Source organism: Danio aesculapii, chromosome 10, assembly GCF_903798145.1.
Source record: "Danio aesculapii chromosome 10, fDanAes4.1, whole genome shotgun sequence".
In the NCBI taxonomy this organism is placed as follows: Eukaryota; Metazoa; Chordata; class Actinopteri; order Cypriniformes; family Danionidae; genus Danio; species Danio aesculapii.
The window spans coordinates 38309521-38328499 of record NC_079444.1 but is presented as its reverse complement, the minus strand read 5'-3'; the positions used below and the strand labels follow the sequence as shown (position 1 = coordinate 38328499).

Below are 18979 nucleotides of genomic sequence, written 5' to 3'. Positions count from 1 at the left end.
CAATATAGCACCATCTTGTGACACTCTACAACATTAATATTTTTACATTACTGTGAGGGGTAGGTTTAAGGTTGGGGTAAAAGTAGACATTAATAAAATATAATTTAATGGGTAATTTTATAAATAATATGAATAATACTCTGTATGATTACTGTTTTTTTTTTACATTATTGTGATGGTTAGGTATAGGGTTGGGTGATTAAAGTTAATAAAATACAATGAATAAATTTATTAAATAATGTAAAAAAAATCTCGTTAACAACCTTTTCATTTGATGCACTTGAGCTCAACCACTCTCACTGGCACAGCTGTGATAAAACAAAATGCTATTGGCTATTTTTTTAAAGGGGAGGAGCTACTCTATGCCTGTTTCAGTTGAGATTACGGCAAACTTTGAATATAAACTGCACATTTCAAAGCATTTCGCTACACAATTAAACAGAAATCACATACAGCACCAACAAAAACAATCAACAGTCTCTTTTATTGCAGTAACCGATATATCCCTGTAATCAAATCATTACTTTGACAACAACATTAAATACTCATTTGTACTCATTTACAATGAGCAGTGTAGATACAACAAGTTCGCACAATAAATACTACCTTCTGAGATATTGAACATACATTATTAAAATGAATGCGTTTGCCTATTTTTTTTCTAAGTGAAAAACATGAACGACCTTTTTTGTAGACAGAAAGAAAGAGAGAGCGCTCACTTTTGGACCGTGTCGGCATGATGAATATCCATCCCAAAGTCTTAAAAAGTATTGAACTCAATACCCAGCCCTACTCCTACTATGGAAGTCAATGATTACAGGTTTTCAGCATTCTTCAAAACATCTCCTTTTGTGTATAACAAAGGTTTGAAACCACCTGAGGGTGAGTGGATAGTGAGAAAATCATAATTTTTTGCGTGAACTATACCTTCAAGAGCAATCTAAAATTTCTGGATCAGAATGGAGGAAGCCCCGCCCCCTCCATTGCAGATTCCTGCCAAGCCGAACTGTCCCGATTTCAGATTGTGCACCATGTGTCCTACGATTCTCGCCCCTGACATTCTAGAAACCCCCCCCCACAAAAAAGGCAACATATTAATTACTGCGCAAATCTAATTACAGGAAGTCAATGTAGTGATGCATGGGACGGTGCATATATTTACCCAATTGGATGTCCGAGGGAAACGGCTCCTCCGTTGATATTGACTCTGTCCGGGTCGATGTCCAGCATCTTGATGTTGGCCAGAACCACGACACTGAAGGCTTCATTGATCTCCCACATGGCGATGTCTTCCTTCTTAATGCCGGCCGCCTTCAGGACCTGCGCAAACCTGATGTTATTACAGCAAAGGACTTTAAAAACTCTTTAGCCAAGCAATAATATGAGCTGACCTTGGGCACGGCGAAGGCTGGAGCGATTGGGAAGTCGATGGGGGCGACGGCAGCATCAGCAAAAGCTGGGAATTAAAATTAAATTGTGATTCGGATGTGTAGGAGAGGATAGAAAACACGACAAAAGGAGCCATATACAGTTGAAGATAAAATAGTTAGCTTGTACAAATACACTACAAGTGCTGTTTAACAGAGATTTTATTTTTAAACCTAAGAGTTGTAATAACTAGTTTCGTTTGACTTTGCCTTGAGAGGGTTGAACTGTTAAAAACTTAGCAGTTTTTAAATAACTCAAAAAAAAATAAAAACTGTATTAAAAACAAACAAAATAAACAGGAAATATGTACAAAAAACAAACAAAAGTCTATGTTAATGTGGCGTCCCTTGGCACCAAGCACAGCTTGAACAGTTTTTTTGTAATTGTCCAGACATTTTCTGAAATATTCTGGTGTGTAATACAGTGCTTCCCACAGGTTTGACATATACTTGTGGTGGTAGTCGGATTGAAACACACCTTTTACCCACAGCACATAAATAGTTAACTATATGCGACAAACAAAACATAATTTGATTTTTAACACTATTTTTATTTATTAAGGATCTGTTTTAAAGGGCACCTATGGTGAAAAATCTACTTTTCAAGCTGTTTGGATAGACATATGTGCATGTATTGTGTATAGACCGTCATATTGGGGTGATATAAACACACCCAGTCTTTTTTTTTTAATTTAGCAACATAAAAACGGTGGACCAATTGGAGCGGTTTTCAGAACGACCGCAACTTTACGTAGGAGTGTGGTCCCCCCGCCCACTGAATTGATTGACAGCTGCACGTATTAACATGTCCCGGTAGTCATGTGTATAATCATAACAACAAGACCAGATGTGCGCAAAGCAACCAGGAATAAAAGATCTGTTCAGTTTGCTAGGATCATCAGTCATCATCAAATGTGATCAAGAGTGAGTTTCACAAGTTTAAAATGTTTTAAAACAGAGCATGTGTTTAATGAATTACAGCGATTTAGCTTAGCTTTACTTCATCAGCAAAGCCGCGTCTCAGAACAATTATAAAGGAAGATGCTTTAATCCCGGTTTGTAGACGTTAAATCAGGTTTATTTTGTACATTAACATAACAGATATTCATACAGCAGTGGAGATTAACCTGTAGCCTGTCACATTTGCGTGCAAAAAGAGTGCAAAGCTAAACGGGTGCTCTGTTTGTCTGTCTGTGTGTGTGTGTCTACTGCGGTGTGTGCGCGTGTATCTGTGTGTGTGCGCGTGAACTCTGCGTGTGTGACTCTGCGATGCAACTGCAAAATAAATACTCATTAGTAAAGTTCTTACTGTAGTATTTCTCACAAACGCTACGTGAGATCTGCTTCCTTTAAGTCTGTCTGTTGTCTGACGCAGCCGAGGGAGGAGATTAAGGCACGCAGAAAGGCATGTAGAAAAGGTGGGCGGGGAAGACTAGCCTTAAAGGCGCAGTACACCAAAACCACCACCCAGTGAAAAAATGTATAAATAGGAATTTAATAAAAAGTAGAATAAAAAAATCTGATGGGTGTTTTGAGCTGAAACTTTACAGAAACATTCTGGAGACGCAAAACACTTATATTAAATCTGAAAAAAGGGCTGACCTAGGTGCCCTTTAAACCTTTTCTTTTCAATGGGTTAAAAGTAAAAAAGAAAAGACTGTTGAAATAACAAAAAAAATCCACCGTTTCTCTTACTTTTATGCTATTCAGGAGACATGTGCACCCACTGACAGGTCAAATCTGCTCCTCTCCATCTCTCGTTCAAGTTCAGGTTGCTTTATTGGCATGCCAGTTTGTACAGTATTGGCAAAGCATTTTAGATGTATAAAATATGAAATATATTGACCATCAAATTAATAAAATATACAGCAAATGAGAACAGAAAAAATATACAGCAAATGAGAGACAGTAATTATGATGATTACAAGAATAAAATGAGTAGATTATTTAAATAAGGCAAATGAGTAGATTACCCATTTCAAAAGGTGTTTCTAAAGGTTCATCCTCTCTGAGTGTTTAGTAAAGTTTCCTGTACTTTTAGTCAAGTAAAGCTTTTTTTAGTAAAGAATCGTTTAGATTGAATAATGAGTTAGTTAATAGCTCTCTTGCTAATGCGGCTGTGTGCATAAAATTAACGATAGCTTAGAAAACAAAAGCAAAACCAAATCCCAGACATTTTAGTAGATTTAGAAACCCCGGCAAGACGCAAAAGGTGCAGGTCTCTGTGGGTCTGCAGAGCACGTCACTGACTGTGGGAGGTATGACAGGTCTCGTGCATACAGAACGAGCAGTATGAAATGGGAAAGGAGAGAAGATTTTCCGCCACTTAATCGCTCGCGGATGTTTGTTTATTTTAGGCGGATACACAAAAAAAGTGTAAAAGGACGATAATAATCAGAAAAAAATAAAGTGTGTCACTAAATATACTGTACTTGGGCGGCCGTTAATATACCTGGGCGGCCCACCCAAGTAAAGCCTATGTGTGGGAAGCGCTGCAATATCAGGCTTCTTTAAGTTTAGTGTCTAATCTTTCTTTTTCTGTACAGGTGATCTCATACAGCCTCAATAATATTCAGGTCTGGACCCTGAGGAGGCCATTTCATGACTGTCTGTGTTTCATCAGCTGTTTTCTTTCTCCAAATAGGATTTCGCTGCAATTAGCACATCATTATCATGCAGAAAATGAAAGGTATTCACTACTAACATTAACTAAGTATCTTTTACAGCGTTAATTAATCACAGTTCAACACTTACTAATGCATTATTAAAATCCAAAGCTTGTTAACATTAGTTGATGCACCGTGAGTTAACATGAACGTAAACTAATGTTATTTATAGTTATGTAACATTAACAAAGATAAATAAATAACACAGTAAATTCATTACTAATTGTTAATTAATTACTAATTGTTCGATAAAAGTTAGTAAATATATTCTCAAACATTAACTAATGAACCATTATTTCAACCTAAAATGTTACTTTCTCCACTAGAAAAATATAGGAAATACAGTGAATCCTCACTTGGGAAATATTTAAAAAAATAATAAACATTTCACAGGAGGGCTAATAATCTTCTTTTCATGATCCACACAGACAGTTGGCTAAATGTTTGATGATTAAGGTGCACATAATGGGAAACACTTGGAAAGTTTTAATCTTATTGGTTGTAAGTTTTCACACCCCTAAATATGGTGTTTAACAAAGCAAATTGTGATTAGTTGTTTTACATGTTACTCATTCAGCTTTCCTGCATTCCTTGGCAAATGAAAAAGCTGCTATGGAGTCTAGAACTTTTGAGGTCAGTTTGAGAGTATTGCTATGCAAAAATAATGGGTAGGCTATTAAAAATACTTAAAGAGAAAGCAACTACTATCTTTGTATGGCTTTAATTATTTTATCACCTTGCAATATTTTTTTTCAAAACTTACTTATTCATATTTATATTCTGCAACAACTTATTTACATTTTTTTTAAGTTAAAGTGATAGTTCATCCACAAATTAATATTTACTCATCATTTACTTTAAGTCTGTCTGTTGTCTGACGCAGCCGAGGTAGGAGATTAAGGCACGCAGAAAGGCACGTAGAAACTTTACAGACACATTCTGGAGACTTTGTATGGCTTGATAGTTCATCCACAAATGAATACTTACTCATCATTTATTCTACCTCAAGTGGTTTCAAACCTTTACGAGTTTCTTCTTCTACTTCCACAAAAAGAAGATAGTTTAAAGAGTTTTGGAAAATGGTAGCCACTGACTTACATGAGTTTGAGTTTGTTTATTTATTGCCACATTAGCAACTCATAGCTATTTCATCCACTGACTTGCATAGAGAGAGAGAGTTTTAATTTTACTGCCATTTCAGCTTCTATGGCTATGTCATGGCAAAAAAAAAATAGATCAAGTTTACCACATTTTATAAATATAATTTTATATAATTATGAAAATATTCTAACAATTAAAAGTCATCAACAGCAATAAATAATATACAAGGTAAAATACATACATAATAATAATGATAATATATACGCTAAATATCCAAATCTAAATCTTTTTAAGGTTTCCTTTTAATAAAAATTAAAAAAATAATAATAATATTTACAATAATAAAATAATAATAAAAAATACTATTTTAGATGGATTCACATTTAAAAAATATTTCATTTAAAGTATGTCCAGAAAAAAGATTCTGACTTGCATAGAAGGCAAAGAGAATACTTTGGAAGTCAATGGTGACAGGTTTCCAAAATTTTTCAAAAGATCTTCTTCAGTGTACAACAGAAGAAACTCATACAGGTTAGACACAAGTGAAGAGTGACTAAATGACAGAAATCACATTTTTGGGAGAACGTTCCATTAAAAGTACATCTAAAGGCCGGCTCACGCTGCTTTTTTTTATAATCCTGCACAATTGTAGCATGCCAGACTGCATAAACATGGCTCCCATGTCACACTGTAAGATCTCAGCTGCCATAATGTCAGACTGAACAACAATGAAAATGCGCAAAACACAGAAGGAAAACTCCCCCGGAGTTTGACGTCATCCACCCGTGGCACTTCCACTACCCTGCGTTCTGAAACGATAACTCACAACAAACGTAAACAATCTGTAGCAGCAATTTTGCACACAGCATGTCTCAATAATAAAACCAGGAAGAAAGAATTTCCCTGCGGGCATTTGAATTGTCGCATGGATTGCGTCATCAGATTCGGCGCTCAAATTGGTTTTTGGATTGACGCTCATTGCAACTGTTGTCACAATGCAAGAGAGTGTCTGAAATCTTCTGACACTGCTAGAACTTCATTGGAGGAAAAATGGGCATTAAGTGGCTGTCTGTGAACATGTCCAACGATCAAAGATCACTGATTTTAGCCTTGGATTTCAGGAATCTTTTAGGATTTCTTAAATTTGTATCAGATGATAAAACTGTGGCTGAAATCTAAGTGTGGATTTAATTAGAAAACCTGCTCTCCATATGTTTGCTAAATGAATATTTTGCTCTTGATGAGTAAATGGCCTCACCAACGATCTTTGCAAGTGGTGTGACGTTGAGTCTCTGCGCTGCATCTGCCGTCATGAGCACAAGAGCTGCTGCGCCATCGTTTAGTGTACTAGCATTAGCTGCCGTCACAGTGCCTGTAACACAGAGGATTCACTTTTTATTATGCTCTTTATATCAAAACAAAAAATTAAAACATGCATATTAAAAATAACTAACATATAAATTATGATTATTAAAATGTGCTTTTAAAGGGCTGGTTCACCCAAAAACGTATTGACTCACCCTTTACTTGTTTCAAACGTTTATGAGTTTCTTTCTTCAGTTAAACAGAAAAGAAGATATTTTGAAGCATGCTGAAAACCTGTAACCATTGACTTCCATATTATTAATTTTTCCTGCTACAGCAGTCAATGGTTACAGGTTTTAAGCATTCTTCAAAATATCTTCTTTATTTTTTAACAGGAAAAAAAGAAACTCAGAAAAGTCAGAAAACACTTGAGGGCAAGTAAATAGTGAGTAAATTATCATTTTAGGGTGAACTATCTCTTTAATAAAACATCATGGTCATAAAACCAGAGGTTTTTTAGTTTTAGATCATTTAATTGAATGCAGCTAATTATAACTAAGTATAATTAAATACACTTTTTTTTAATGCATGAATATTGTACCGTTTTCTTTTAGGAAGACAGCCTTCAGTTTGGGGACTTTGCTGAAGTCGACCTTCCTATACTCTTCATCTTCCTTCACAACAACATCTGGTTTTCCTGAGAATTGAGAGAGCATATTTTAAAGTCATTACTATACTTTCTGGAAAACAGGTCACACTGGATCAAAACGGCATCATTAAGGGAAAACAAAAACACACAGATAAGTGTAACAGCTTATAATTAGATTTAGAAATAATATATATATATATTATTATATATAGGCTTTCGATAGCATTAAAATTAAATGTTTACAAACAACAAAAGCATTCATCTCCTCTCACTCCACATTAAATCCTTTACAGTTAAAAGTATTCAATAAAGAAAAATGAATTAAAAATTTGAGAATAAAAACAAACAGACGTTATAGTATCACCTATCGTATAGGTGTTTTTGGGATATGGTGTGTAAATGAATAGATCCTGCAGTGAAACCGACCTCTCTGCGGGATGCTTACAGGAACCACCTCTTTGGCCAGGATGCCGGACTCCCACGCTGCTTTGCTGAGGCTGTAGGATTTGATAGCAAAAGCGTCCTGCTCCTCCCTGGAGATGCTGCTGTTCTTAGCCGTGTTCTCAGCACAGTTGCCCTAAATACGAGAACATATGGAGGCGTTTTACATAATTACAGTTTCTCTACAGTATTTGCACATTACATTTGCTGTCCAATGTTTCCACACAACTTAATTTCCTCCTTTATTCGCTGATGATGTTATTAGGCTAAGTTACTATGCAAATACAACGCAATCTGTCTTTATGGTATTATACCACAATTGTTGCTGTTGGGCAGAAATCTTGTGTCCAAAACTGATACTTTTAATACACTACCGGTCAAAAGTTTGGGGTCAGTATGATTTTTAAATGTTTTAAAATAAGCTACTCCTGCTCACCAAGGCTGCATTTATTATATCAAAAATACAGTACACATTGTAAAAGCGTGAAATGTTATTAAACTACAAAATAACTGTTCAAAAATAGTTTATCATTTAATTTAATTATTTATTTCAATGATTTTAAAGATGATTATTCAGCTTCATTACTCCAGTCACAGGATGCTTCAGAAATAACTCTAATATTAATTATTATTATTAGGATTATTGTTATGATTATGATTATGATTATTATTAGTATTATTATTATTATTAATGTAACAGTAATAAAAGTAAAAATAACGAGTAATAATTCCATTTGAAACTACATACAATAAGCAGTTATTAAAAATTTTAATAAATAAATAAATAAATAAATAAATAAATAAATAAATAAATATATAAATATATATATTTAAATATGAATAAACAGGAATAATAATAAAACTGGATAATAAATAATAATAAAACAGGATAATTTTCTTCTTCCAAAAAAAAAAAAAAAAAAAAAAAAAAAAAAAAAAAACAAAAAGGAAAAAACAAATCCACAAACTTTTGATCGGTAGAATGTGTGTGTGTGTGTGTGTGTGTGTGTATTGTATGTATATGTCTATATACACACAAGGTTTCCCTATCCGCGAGAGCAAAAGTGAAAGTTAATAATGAGGAGGCTTATCTCTCATTCTCACGCTGTAGATGCTCTGTTTAACTGTTTTCTAGCTAGTGAAATGCTCAGTTTTTCCACTTCCACTTTACGTCATGTAAATAGCAAATGCGCTATGGCGCGACGCAACTGACTCTTAAAGGGAATGGGAGATGAGACTCTGATTGGTTTATTCTCAAAACACACCTATAACTCATTAAGAAAATAAGCTCAACCCTTTTTCCGTCCTTTTATTAGCAAAAGTGGATTCTGACATGCCCTTAACGTGTTTGTGCCCTGCGCTGTGCACTTTTCACATGGATTGTCAAAATAGAGCCCAAAGTCTGCCATTCTCCAAATCTCGTACAGCTCTCCCGACAAAAATGCTTGCTACATGCAAATGGTCCTGACAGCATTGCAGGGAAAGCCATGCAACCACCCCGTAGATCATGGAAACAAACACATACGCCTCTTCACAACCACATAAATACTGCGTGTCGTGCACAGCCGCAGTCTCAAAGCTTGGCATCAAAAACCACGTACTGCCATGAATAATTAAGAAGCAGGCTCTTCTCATAGGATAAGAAATCTATGAATAATAATGAGAAACTGGACAGGCAGATGAATAAGTCACCAATTTTGACCCCGCCTCAATAATGATTTTAAACCCAGAAGATGAAATTTGCTGACAAAAGCTCAAAATTATCCTGTTTTATCCACAATTAAAGCTGACAGATGCTAACGTTGTCTTAACTGATGCTCAACACACAAATCTGTTAAAATCTAAAAAAAAAAAAAAAAAAGTACTCAAGGGTTTCTTGAACCTTTAAGGGTTATTATTGTATTGTTATTATTATTATTATTATTATTATTATAAAAGAAATAAACATTTCTTTATAAAATACATTTCTACATTATTTATAGTAATAAAAAAAATACAATATCAAAATAACGCAAAATAAAAAAAATATTCTAACAAAAATAAAAGAAAATCTAAAAATACACAGCAACTTCTTATTGCTTAAATGCACAGACAAACCTTTTTTAAACAAAATATTAAAAAACAAAATATTTTTTAAAAACAATTAACTCAATTACAACAAACAATTAACTTTTACACATTAAAACTAAAGTAAAAATCCATTTAAATTATATAGAGCTTAAAAAATTAACTGAAATGGAAAATATAACCAATTTTATTGATAAGTAGCATGGAGTACGTTTACATGGACACCAATAATACGATTAAGACAATACTCTGATTAAGAGTCTACCATGTAAACAGCGATTTTTGATTAATTTAATCCGACTAAGGTCATAATCAAACTAAACAGAAATTAAATTAAGACACGAGTAGTATGCTGATTTTAGTGGCATTACTGAAGTGCAGTACAGACATGTAAACACCGCAATCAAACTATTATCGTCATGTAGGACTTTCGTCAAATTTTACGACAGGATTGTCTATACACCCATGGCTGTTTGACACTATTCTCTGCACCTACAGTACAGAGTCAGTGAAGGACCACAGACACCTGCATCACAAAACACCATACGGCGTGCAGAATGAAATTCCGTTCAAACAACAGTCATCCAGCTGTTCATACTCGCATCCAATAACTCGTCGGCCATGAATTAAATGTTCCTGAAAGTGCCAAACTGCAGTTAAAGTCGACAAATTAAAACTGAAACACCCAAAATGACATGAAACTGCGGAGGAAACATGGATAGGACAGTAACGCGATGACGTTAATCAAATTGTGCTACAACATATAAAACGGGTTCAAAAAAAGGAACATTCAAAAAGCAGCTCATGTAAACACCTTAATCATATTATTCAGATTAAGGCCAATATTTCGATTACTGATGTCCATGTAAACGTTGTCATTAATGAAAGGTTTCAGCCTGACAGCAACAAAAGGTAGGTACCATGTGGAATTTGTTGTAGACGTCCGTCAAGCCGTCCTTAACAATCAGATCCTCCATCTTCACTCCGCCATAAGGAGGTGCTTCTCTGGCCATGATGTAAGGAACCTGAGACATGCTCTCCATCCCACCAGCAACCATCACATCCTGGAGGACAACAAAGAGATTTACGAACTCTACTTTTTCAGCATTGCTTTTATTATATTGCTTTATTATTTATATACCTGATGGCCACACATGAGACTCTGAGAGGCCAGCATGATGGACTTCATCCCAGAGGCACAGACTTTATTAATGGTGGTTGCCGGCGTGGACAGAGGAAGACCTGCATGAGGAAAACACAAACATCATTACTGTAAATTGAGAAATTGCCTTTGTAAATTCCTTAAATTTAAAGCACAAACATTAAAAAAATAAAGCTGAGAATATGTTTTTATTAATAATTAATACAATTGAAGTCAGAATTCTACATACACCTTGCAAAAGTGGACACAAAAATGACAGGCTTTACACAAAAGATACTGAGACAATTGTTAGATCACACTCTCCACTCCAGATAAATAAGATCTGGCCCCGGATGCCAGATCCTGTCAGGAAATGTCAGTTTCTCCAGGAATCTGGACAACAAGTCAGCAGAGTTTCCAAAACTCAAACTTGTTAACCTGCATTCAACTGAATTAACAATCAGAAACCATAATACAAGTCTTGCTTAAAGGGGTGGTCCACTACGATATTTTATTTTAAACTTTAGTTGATGTGTAATGTTGCTGTGTGAACATAAACAACATCTCTGAATTTGATACACTCAAAGTTCAACGCAAAGGGAGACATTGGCTTTTACAAAAGTTAGCTTAGCAAAGCCTACAGCGAACGAATTTGGGAACTACAAAAAAAAAAAACCATCCGGGCTAGTGAGATCACAAGGGCTTCCGGTTACGCGCATTCACCACACGCACACATGCTGCGCATTGAAGGGGCGTGGCCAGAGGCGCTGTAATGTTAAAGCAGTGAAAGCTAAAATGCCGTCCAAACGCTGCTATTTCCAAGGAGCTTCTTCTGTTTTTGTATTTGGGATTCCAAAGGACACGAGACAAAGAGAGAAGTGCTTACGGTTTAATTTGAATTATTCATTCATTCATTTCTTTTCGGTTTAGTCCCTTTATTAATCTGCGATCGCCACAGCGGAATGAACCGCCAACTTATCCAGCACATGTTTTACGCAGCGGATGCCCTTCCAGCCACAACCCATCTCTGGGAAACATCCATACACACTCACTCACTAGGGACAATTTGGTCTTCCCAATTCACCTGTGCCACATGTCTTTGGACTGTGGGGGAAACTAGAGCACCCGGAGGAAGAACAGGGAGAACATGCAAACTCCACACAGATATGCCAACTGACCCAGCAGAGGCTCGAACCAGCGACCTTCTTGCACCACTGCCTCGCCCTAATTTGAATTATGTTCCAGAGAATTATAATAAAAAATTAAGCTAGAATTTGACAAAGAAGAACTTCCAGAATCTCTCTCAATTGAGCGCTGGATTCGGATAAAACTCCCTCAACAGACGAAGCTGTGGATTGTGAGCCACAAATGGTAAGTGTTTTTATTTGTTAAAATTGATCAATTACATGCACAGTTTCTAGCATTAATGTTATTTTGTGGCAAGGATGTAAACAAGGACGTAAACAATGGGAAATGCTGTTTGGAACTGCTAACAATTTAGCTACAAATTCATATTTATCAGTCAAACTGCTGTAAACAGCCACAATCTTTAGCAGCGCTGCAGTGTGTCTCTATACGGACGCTTTCAGTGTCTCTCTATGCAGCGGCTTTCTGTCCGTTCTACATATCAAATAATTCAAAAAGATATGAGAACGTTTCATTTTACTTACACATGCTAATTCCGAATATATGTGGAAGACACTTGTCAGATTTTATTTTAGAGAGTGTCAGCTGTGTGCTCCTAATTTTTGTCTGATTCAGGCAGCTAATGCTGCTCTGCCTAGACGGTTTACACAGCGCAAAAGTGCACACTTATAGGGGCATGACGTGAAGCCAATACACGAATCACAGCACATTATGTTAGCGGACCAATCAGAGCCTCTTGAGTGCCTTTCAGTGGAACTAGGAAGTATGACAGTCGTTTTCATGTTAGCTGAGTAACTGAATATAATCAAAGTAAGATATATGAAAAAATAACGTGATTTTCTACAAGTGAAGCATGAGCACACATTGCTTTGCATCTTATAAACACAACCAAGCCTTAAAATACACTGTGGACCACCCCTTTAAATCCACAGTCATACGATTATAACAATATGGAAAAATGAAATATTAATAAAAGCAATAATTAAAGGAAAATATTAATGATAAAATATAAATAAAAACATATCAAATTACAAATAATAATCAATATTAATAATCAAATCAATAACTAATAATCAATAAAATGATATAACGATAATTATATAAATGACGAATGATTTTAAGATTAGATTAAATAAATAAATGAAGAATAAATGAATATGAATGAATAAAAATAAAACACAAATGAATGTTTTTTTTTTAAACAACACACATAAGTTTGCTACAAGGATTCTCAGACCCTTAGTTAGATTCTTCACAATGTGCAAGAGGTAAAATAATCAGCTTTTATTTACATTAGAACAAAAACAAGTCAGAATTCGCCAGGAGTTTGCATAATTTCAGGATTGACTGTATAGAGATAGACAAACACACAGACAAAAAAAACCTCAACACATATGTAATGTTCGCTTGCGGAACGTATTTTGGATATGTGTGTGCGTTTGTTGGTATGTTGGTGTGTCGTTTCATGCGTGTGTTACAGGTACGAACGGCATTGGAGGATCCGCATTTCGTGCTGATGACGTTGGCCGCTGACGCTGGGTTTGCGCAACCAATCGCTGGTCGGCGTAGCGTTTAAAAGCCGAGCCCAAACTGCAATGGCGATCTCTCTCTCTATCTCTCGCTCTTACTCTTTCTGTGGGTCTCTGTGAGGACAGTCTCTCTTGCGAGGGCTAGTCTGAGAGAATGTGTTTTGCTTGTGTTTAATTCTCTTGTCTAAAGTTTTGAGATCTGAAAGTGCAATGTGTTTGCTTGTGAACTTGTCCAGTTAACTGATGTATTTGAGTGATACCTCGGAGAGGGTGTAGGAGTGAGTAAGTCGCGCGATATACATATACAACACAGAGATTCAGCTTTTGTATTAGTTCATTAGATTCAGGAGAATGTGCTGCTTTGTGTGTGTTTTGTTTCTAGTTAGAGTAGTTTAGTTAAGACGTTTGGTACGTTGAAGACGTTTCTTTTCATATTTAGTTTCGTTTGTTGAAAACAGTTACTGAGTTTTGTTATATTTATTTCTTTGTTAAGCACATCTAACTACTTCCTCTCCACTCAGGTAAATCCTTATTTATTTATTGTAAATGTTTTTCTTTCACTGTATAATATATTTTCACTGGTTTCACTGCAAGTATGGGCAATAAACAATTGCAGTGATATTTGGTTCTTCAGTCGTTTCTTTCTCTCTACATTTGTTACACACACACTCAACTATTATATGTTATGTCAAATACCCTTAGTTTAATATTAACATCTAAAAGGATGTAACAACATATTATTTGTAATGATATTCTGTGTGATATATGACCCACTTACCTGCACCCAGAAGAGCTTGTCTGGTTGGTGCTTGTCCTTCTCCTGCTTGCAACACATTGCCCATGTAAACCTCCTTCACCTCCTCAACAGGGATTCCTGTAGAAAAAAAAACTTTTTATTATACTACAAGACTTACATGTAGACTGTCATAATTAAGACTGCACTTTATAGCTTTAAGGCACACTTGTTTCAACTTTTTACAGGAAGAAAATCCCTTTCGCTAACAGACTATTTAATAGATTTAGCACTTAATTCAACAGCTTTACAGGAAAACTATAATTACTGCTCATCAATAAGGTGAGAAGCTAATTATATAAGGTGAGATCACACTTGTCAAATGAATTACACTTTAAATGAGCTCTGGCATGGTTCAAATCGCCTCGTGTGAGTAGTACATCATTAAAAAATTGTTGAATACGACATATAAAGCAGGGGATCACGGTGGCGCAGTGGATAGCAAGATCCCCTCACAGCAAGAAGGTCACTGGTTCGAGCCTCAGCTGGGTCAGTTGGCATTTCTGTGTGGAGTTTGCATGTTCTCCCCGTGTTGGCGTGGGTTTCCGCTAGGTGCTCCGGTTTCCCCCACAGTCCAAAAGTAGGCTGGGTAGGCTAAATTGGCTGTAGTGTATGTGTGTGAAAGTGTCTGTATGGGTGTTTCCCATTCTGCTTGCCATTTGTTCAAAACAAAGCCTTTAATTAGTGCTTTAAAATCTGAAGGTGTTATCTTTCCTATTAGGGCTGTTTTGACAGCTTTGTCGGCTTGTTCATTTCCAAAGAGTAAAACATGTCATGGGATCCCGCAGAAAACTAAATTAGAAAACTGTCTCTGTAATTCATACATTTTGATAAACATGTCAATAATAATGGAAAGCTCCAGTTAAAAAGAATTCAATGCTTGTAGACAAGACTTTGAGTCAGAAAAGAAATAATGAAATTGTTTTTCAGCATTTTCAATTTTTGCAGAATCATCCCAATCCATCTAAAACTACTCCTTCTTTCCAAACAGAGATATTTAGGTCATATGGTGAAATTATATTCATATCGCAATATATATCGCAGAATAACAAAATATTGTAATGTCAGGTTTTTCCAATATCGTGCAGCCCTATTTAGAACTACTAACGAACATTTAATATCTTAATAATAGGCAGGTAATAAGCCAGTAGATAACAGTACGAGTTGTGACCTAAACTAAAGTGTTACCAAACACTTCTGTATATGGGTCACTTAAGAGGTGTTTTGCTTTTTAAGTCTTCTATTGTGAATTTATTGACGAGGAGCAGAACTATTTGGAAATATTATGACAATTTAAATAGTTACTAGCTTTCTATTTTAATATATATATGTTAACAGGCAAATAACTTCTGTGATGAAAAGAAGCTGCATTTTCAAAATCATAATATCGGTGTTACATGATCAAACTAAATTGTACATTTTCTGCTCAAGATTCATTTCATATTACCAATTCCAAACACAACCGTGCTTCATTTTGTTCCCTTAGAAGTAATATATTTCAGGACTCTTTGTTAAACATGAAGGTTAAAAAACATGTTTATTTGAAATAGAAAAACTTTGCACTTTGTTCACTGCATTGATTAGGTATGGGCTTAAGAAAAATGTCAATATTTGTTTTATTCTATAAAGGTCTGAGTTTCACAGTTGGTCAAAATTGAATCTTTTTTAAAACAAAACTAATATAGTAAATTGTTATAATCAGGGCTATTCAATCAAATACTGGTTTCTTAAAACTTATAAAGGTAAATAAATGGTACTGTGTTGTCTAAGAAATAATATTAATTAACATTAATAATAAACATTATGACTGTCTGATAATCTTGCTCTTGAAAAATTAACATATGTAATCAGAGGTAAATCAGAGACGTCCCCTTTCAGTCACTTTATAAAGGGAAAGATAAAAATTGGAAGTCTTTGGAAAGTAATTTAAAATTCAATGTAATAATGTTTTTTAATTATTATTATTATTATTATTATTATTATTATTATTATTATGTATGCAAATGCATACGGGTGAATTTAAATGTATTCATTTATTTATTTTTATTTTATATAGTATTATATATTTTTTTATAATTTATTTTAATTGTTATTTCTTTTTAACAAATGTTGGGGTGGGAAAGTACGTTCTGAAATATTATATACATTATTATTCTGCATTGTTTGCTGGGTTTTGTAATATAATTAAAATCAATAAAAACTAAAAATATTATGACTAGTGTTCATTTGTTTCTGGTTTTATTGTCGCACAGTTGGACTTTCTCCTTAATAATATAATTTCAGAATACATTGTTTGCAAATTCTAAACAGGGAAATCATTTCAACAGCCATTGACTGTCAAAGTACAACATTGTTCACAGTCAATTAAATAGACCTAGTGTTGTTTTGAAGTAGGGCTGTGCGATTTTGGGAAAATATCTAATTGCGATTTGAAATTTTGTAGTCAAGCTTCAGCTCAATAATCTGTATTGTAGCTTCTTGTTAGTTTAAAAAAGGAACTGAAAAGGTATTAACTTTAACATTTAATCACATTTGTTTTTAAATATTCAGAAATTAAACCCTAATTTAATAATAACACAAATAAAATGACCTTTTTCTGTTAACAAGTTATATTCAAATTAGGGAGATAGTGTAGCTTATTATACAAACAAAAAAATAATTATTATAAAAATACAGAACACTCAGCAAACTAACAAGATTAATAAGAGGCAAATTGAAAAGTTCTGATTGGGCAAAACGAAAGTGTGCTCACTCAATTGGCTAGTAGGACTATCACACACAGACGGCAGTCATGCATTTGTTCTGGGCAGAGTAGATTAAATAATACATATATAATCCATATCGTAGCCTCTTGTGATTAGCTAATCGTAATGATTCAATTGTGAATAATAGCACAGCCCTATTTTGAAGTCATATTGACAAGCAATATCAGACCGAATATTCAATGTAGCATAATAAACAATACATAAGAGACCATGTCACTGTTGTCACTGTTCAAAAATGAATGAATGTGCAAATATAAAACAAACTTTTACCTCAACTGTTCATTTTAAGCAAAATTTCTCCAATTGACAACATTTGTATTTTAAATCTGGATGACCAGGTGGATAAATATAATCAGTAGTTTACTCGGATAAACAAATATAAATCATAAATCCAGAGAAATTGAGAATTTCCAAGTGGCCTTCAAGGTGTACATTTATTTCCCATAAATAATAAATCAGCAGCACGGTGGTGCAGTGGTTAGCACAATCACCTCACAGCAAGGAGGTTGCACGTTCGAGCCCCGGCTGGGTTAGTTGGCGTTTTTGTGTGGAGTTTGCATGTTCTTCCTGTGTTCGCATGGGTTTTCTCCGGTTTCCCCAACAAGTCCAAAGACATGCGCTATAGGTGTGAGTGAATGAGTGTGTATGGATGTTTCCCAGTGATGGGTTGCAGCTTAAACATAGCGGTTCATTTCGCTGTGGCGACCCCAGATTAATAAAGGGACCAAGCCAAAAAGAAAATGAATGAATGAATAAATAAATCCTGAAATCCACTCAAGATTATCAGATCTCTAACCTGCTTTCTCAATAGCCCCTTTAATAGCAATGGAGCCCAGTTTGGTGGCTGGTAATGTGGAGAGGCTTCCTTTGAATGACCCAATAGGAGTTCTGACAGCACTGACGATGACGACTTCCTGTCCAGAGAAAAGTAGAAAATATACACACAATATAAAGCCGATAGAAACAACACTGAATACATAAAAGATTGAGGTAAAGTTGGTTTTATAGTTGAACATTCGGACTTGCTCCTTGACAATATGAGTTCAGAAAAGTATTGTTTGAAATCCTAAATATGTAAATCATATTAGCAGACAATGACCATCAAAGTATAACAGTGTTTACAGTCATTTAAACAGAGCTAATGTTGTTTTGAAGTCATATTTATATGCAATTTCAGACCAAAAATTAAAAGTAGCGTGGTAAACATTACAGGGAATGTGTCACAAGTTGTCACGGTTCAAAAATAAACAACTGTGCGATAATAAAACCAACTTTACCTCAATATAGAATTGCTTTAAAGTTTAACGTTACTCACATTTAGAGATGGTCGTGTGCTGTAGGACCTGCCCAGATATTTATGTGCCTGCAAATACACATAGGAGACAAGATTGAAGACCAACTGATGGGTTATTGTAACATGTATATCAAATAATGTAATGAGAAACGCGCTGTTTTAAAAAGGTAAATAATGAATCAGGCCTGCAGCCAAACTGCTGCATGTGCCGTCGCCTATAGTGACCAAGTTCAGATATGAATATAGATGTTATTCAGCTCAAAACTCACCAGATGTCTGCACAGTTGTGAGCGTGTACTGTAAAGTGCGCGAGATGTCATTTTCGCGATGAAATACTGTACTTAATGAAGCGCAGTTCCCTAATTTCACCTTGAACCATCCGAAGTAAACGCTTGGAGGAGTGAGCAGCCAATCAGAGTGGGAGGTGTGGCTGCGTCACATCGTGACGCGCTGAAGCCTTGTGGGTAGTGTAGTTTGTGAAATGATTGTTGGAAAACGTAAATGAAAAGGATATTTAAATCTACATATCTTGCATGTTGATTTGTGCCATTTAGCGTTCATATGCAAATTAATACGTGTGAATGGAGTTTTGTAGATGTAGATTTGTATGTAGATTTATGTAGATTTCATGTAGATTTCGCTGTTGTTCAAGATG

General features: G+C 35.0%; 1 protein-coding gene across 1 annotated transcript; it reads right to left on the bottom strand.

Moving 5' to 3' along the window:
• Nucleotides 1-465: 465 nt before the first annotated feature.
• On the bottom strand, nt 466-18736 carry acat1 (acetyl-CoA acetyltransferase 1). The gene is made up of 12 exons (XM_056467242.1): nt 18594-18736; nt 18346-18393; nt 17827-17944; nt 14251-14346; nt 10798-10898; nt 10577-10720; nt 7575-7725; nt 7101-7196; nt 6453-6566; nt 1392-1456; nt 1163-1320; nt 466-1061 (listed from the first exon to the last, which is right to left on the bottom strand). The coding sequence occupies exons 1-12, from the start codon at nt 18642-18644 to the stop codon at nt 941-943; spliced, it is 1263 nt and encodes a 420-aa protein (XP_056323217.1). The 5' UTR covers nt 18645-18736; the 3' UTR covers nt 466-940.
• Between the last annotated feature and the right edge of the window lie 243 nt (nt 18737-18979).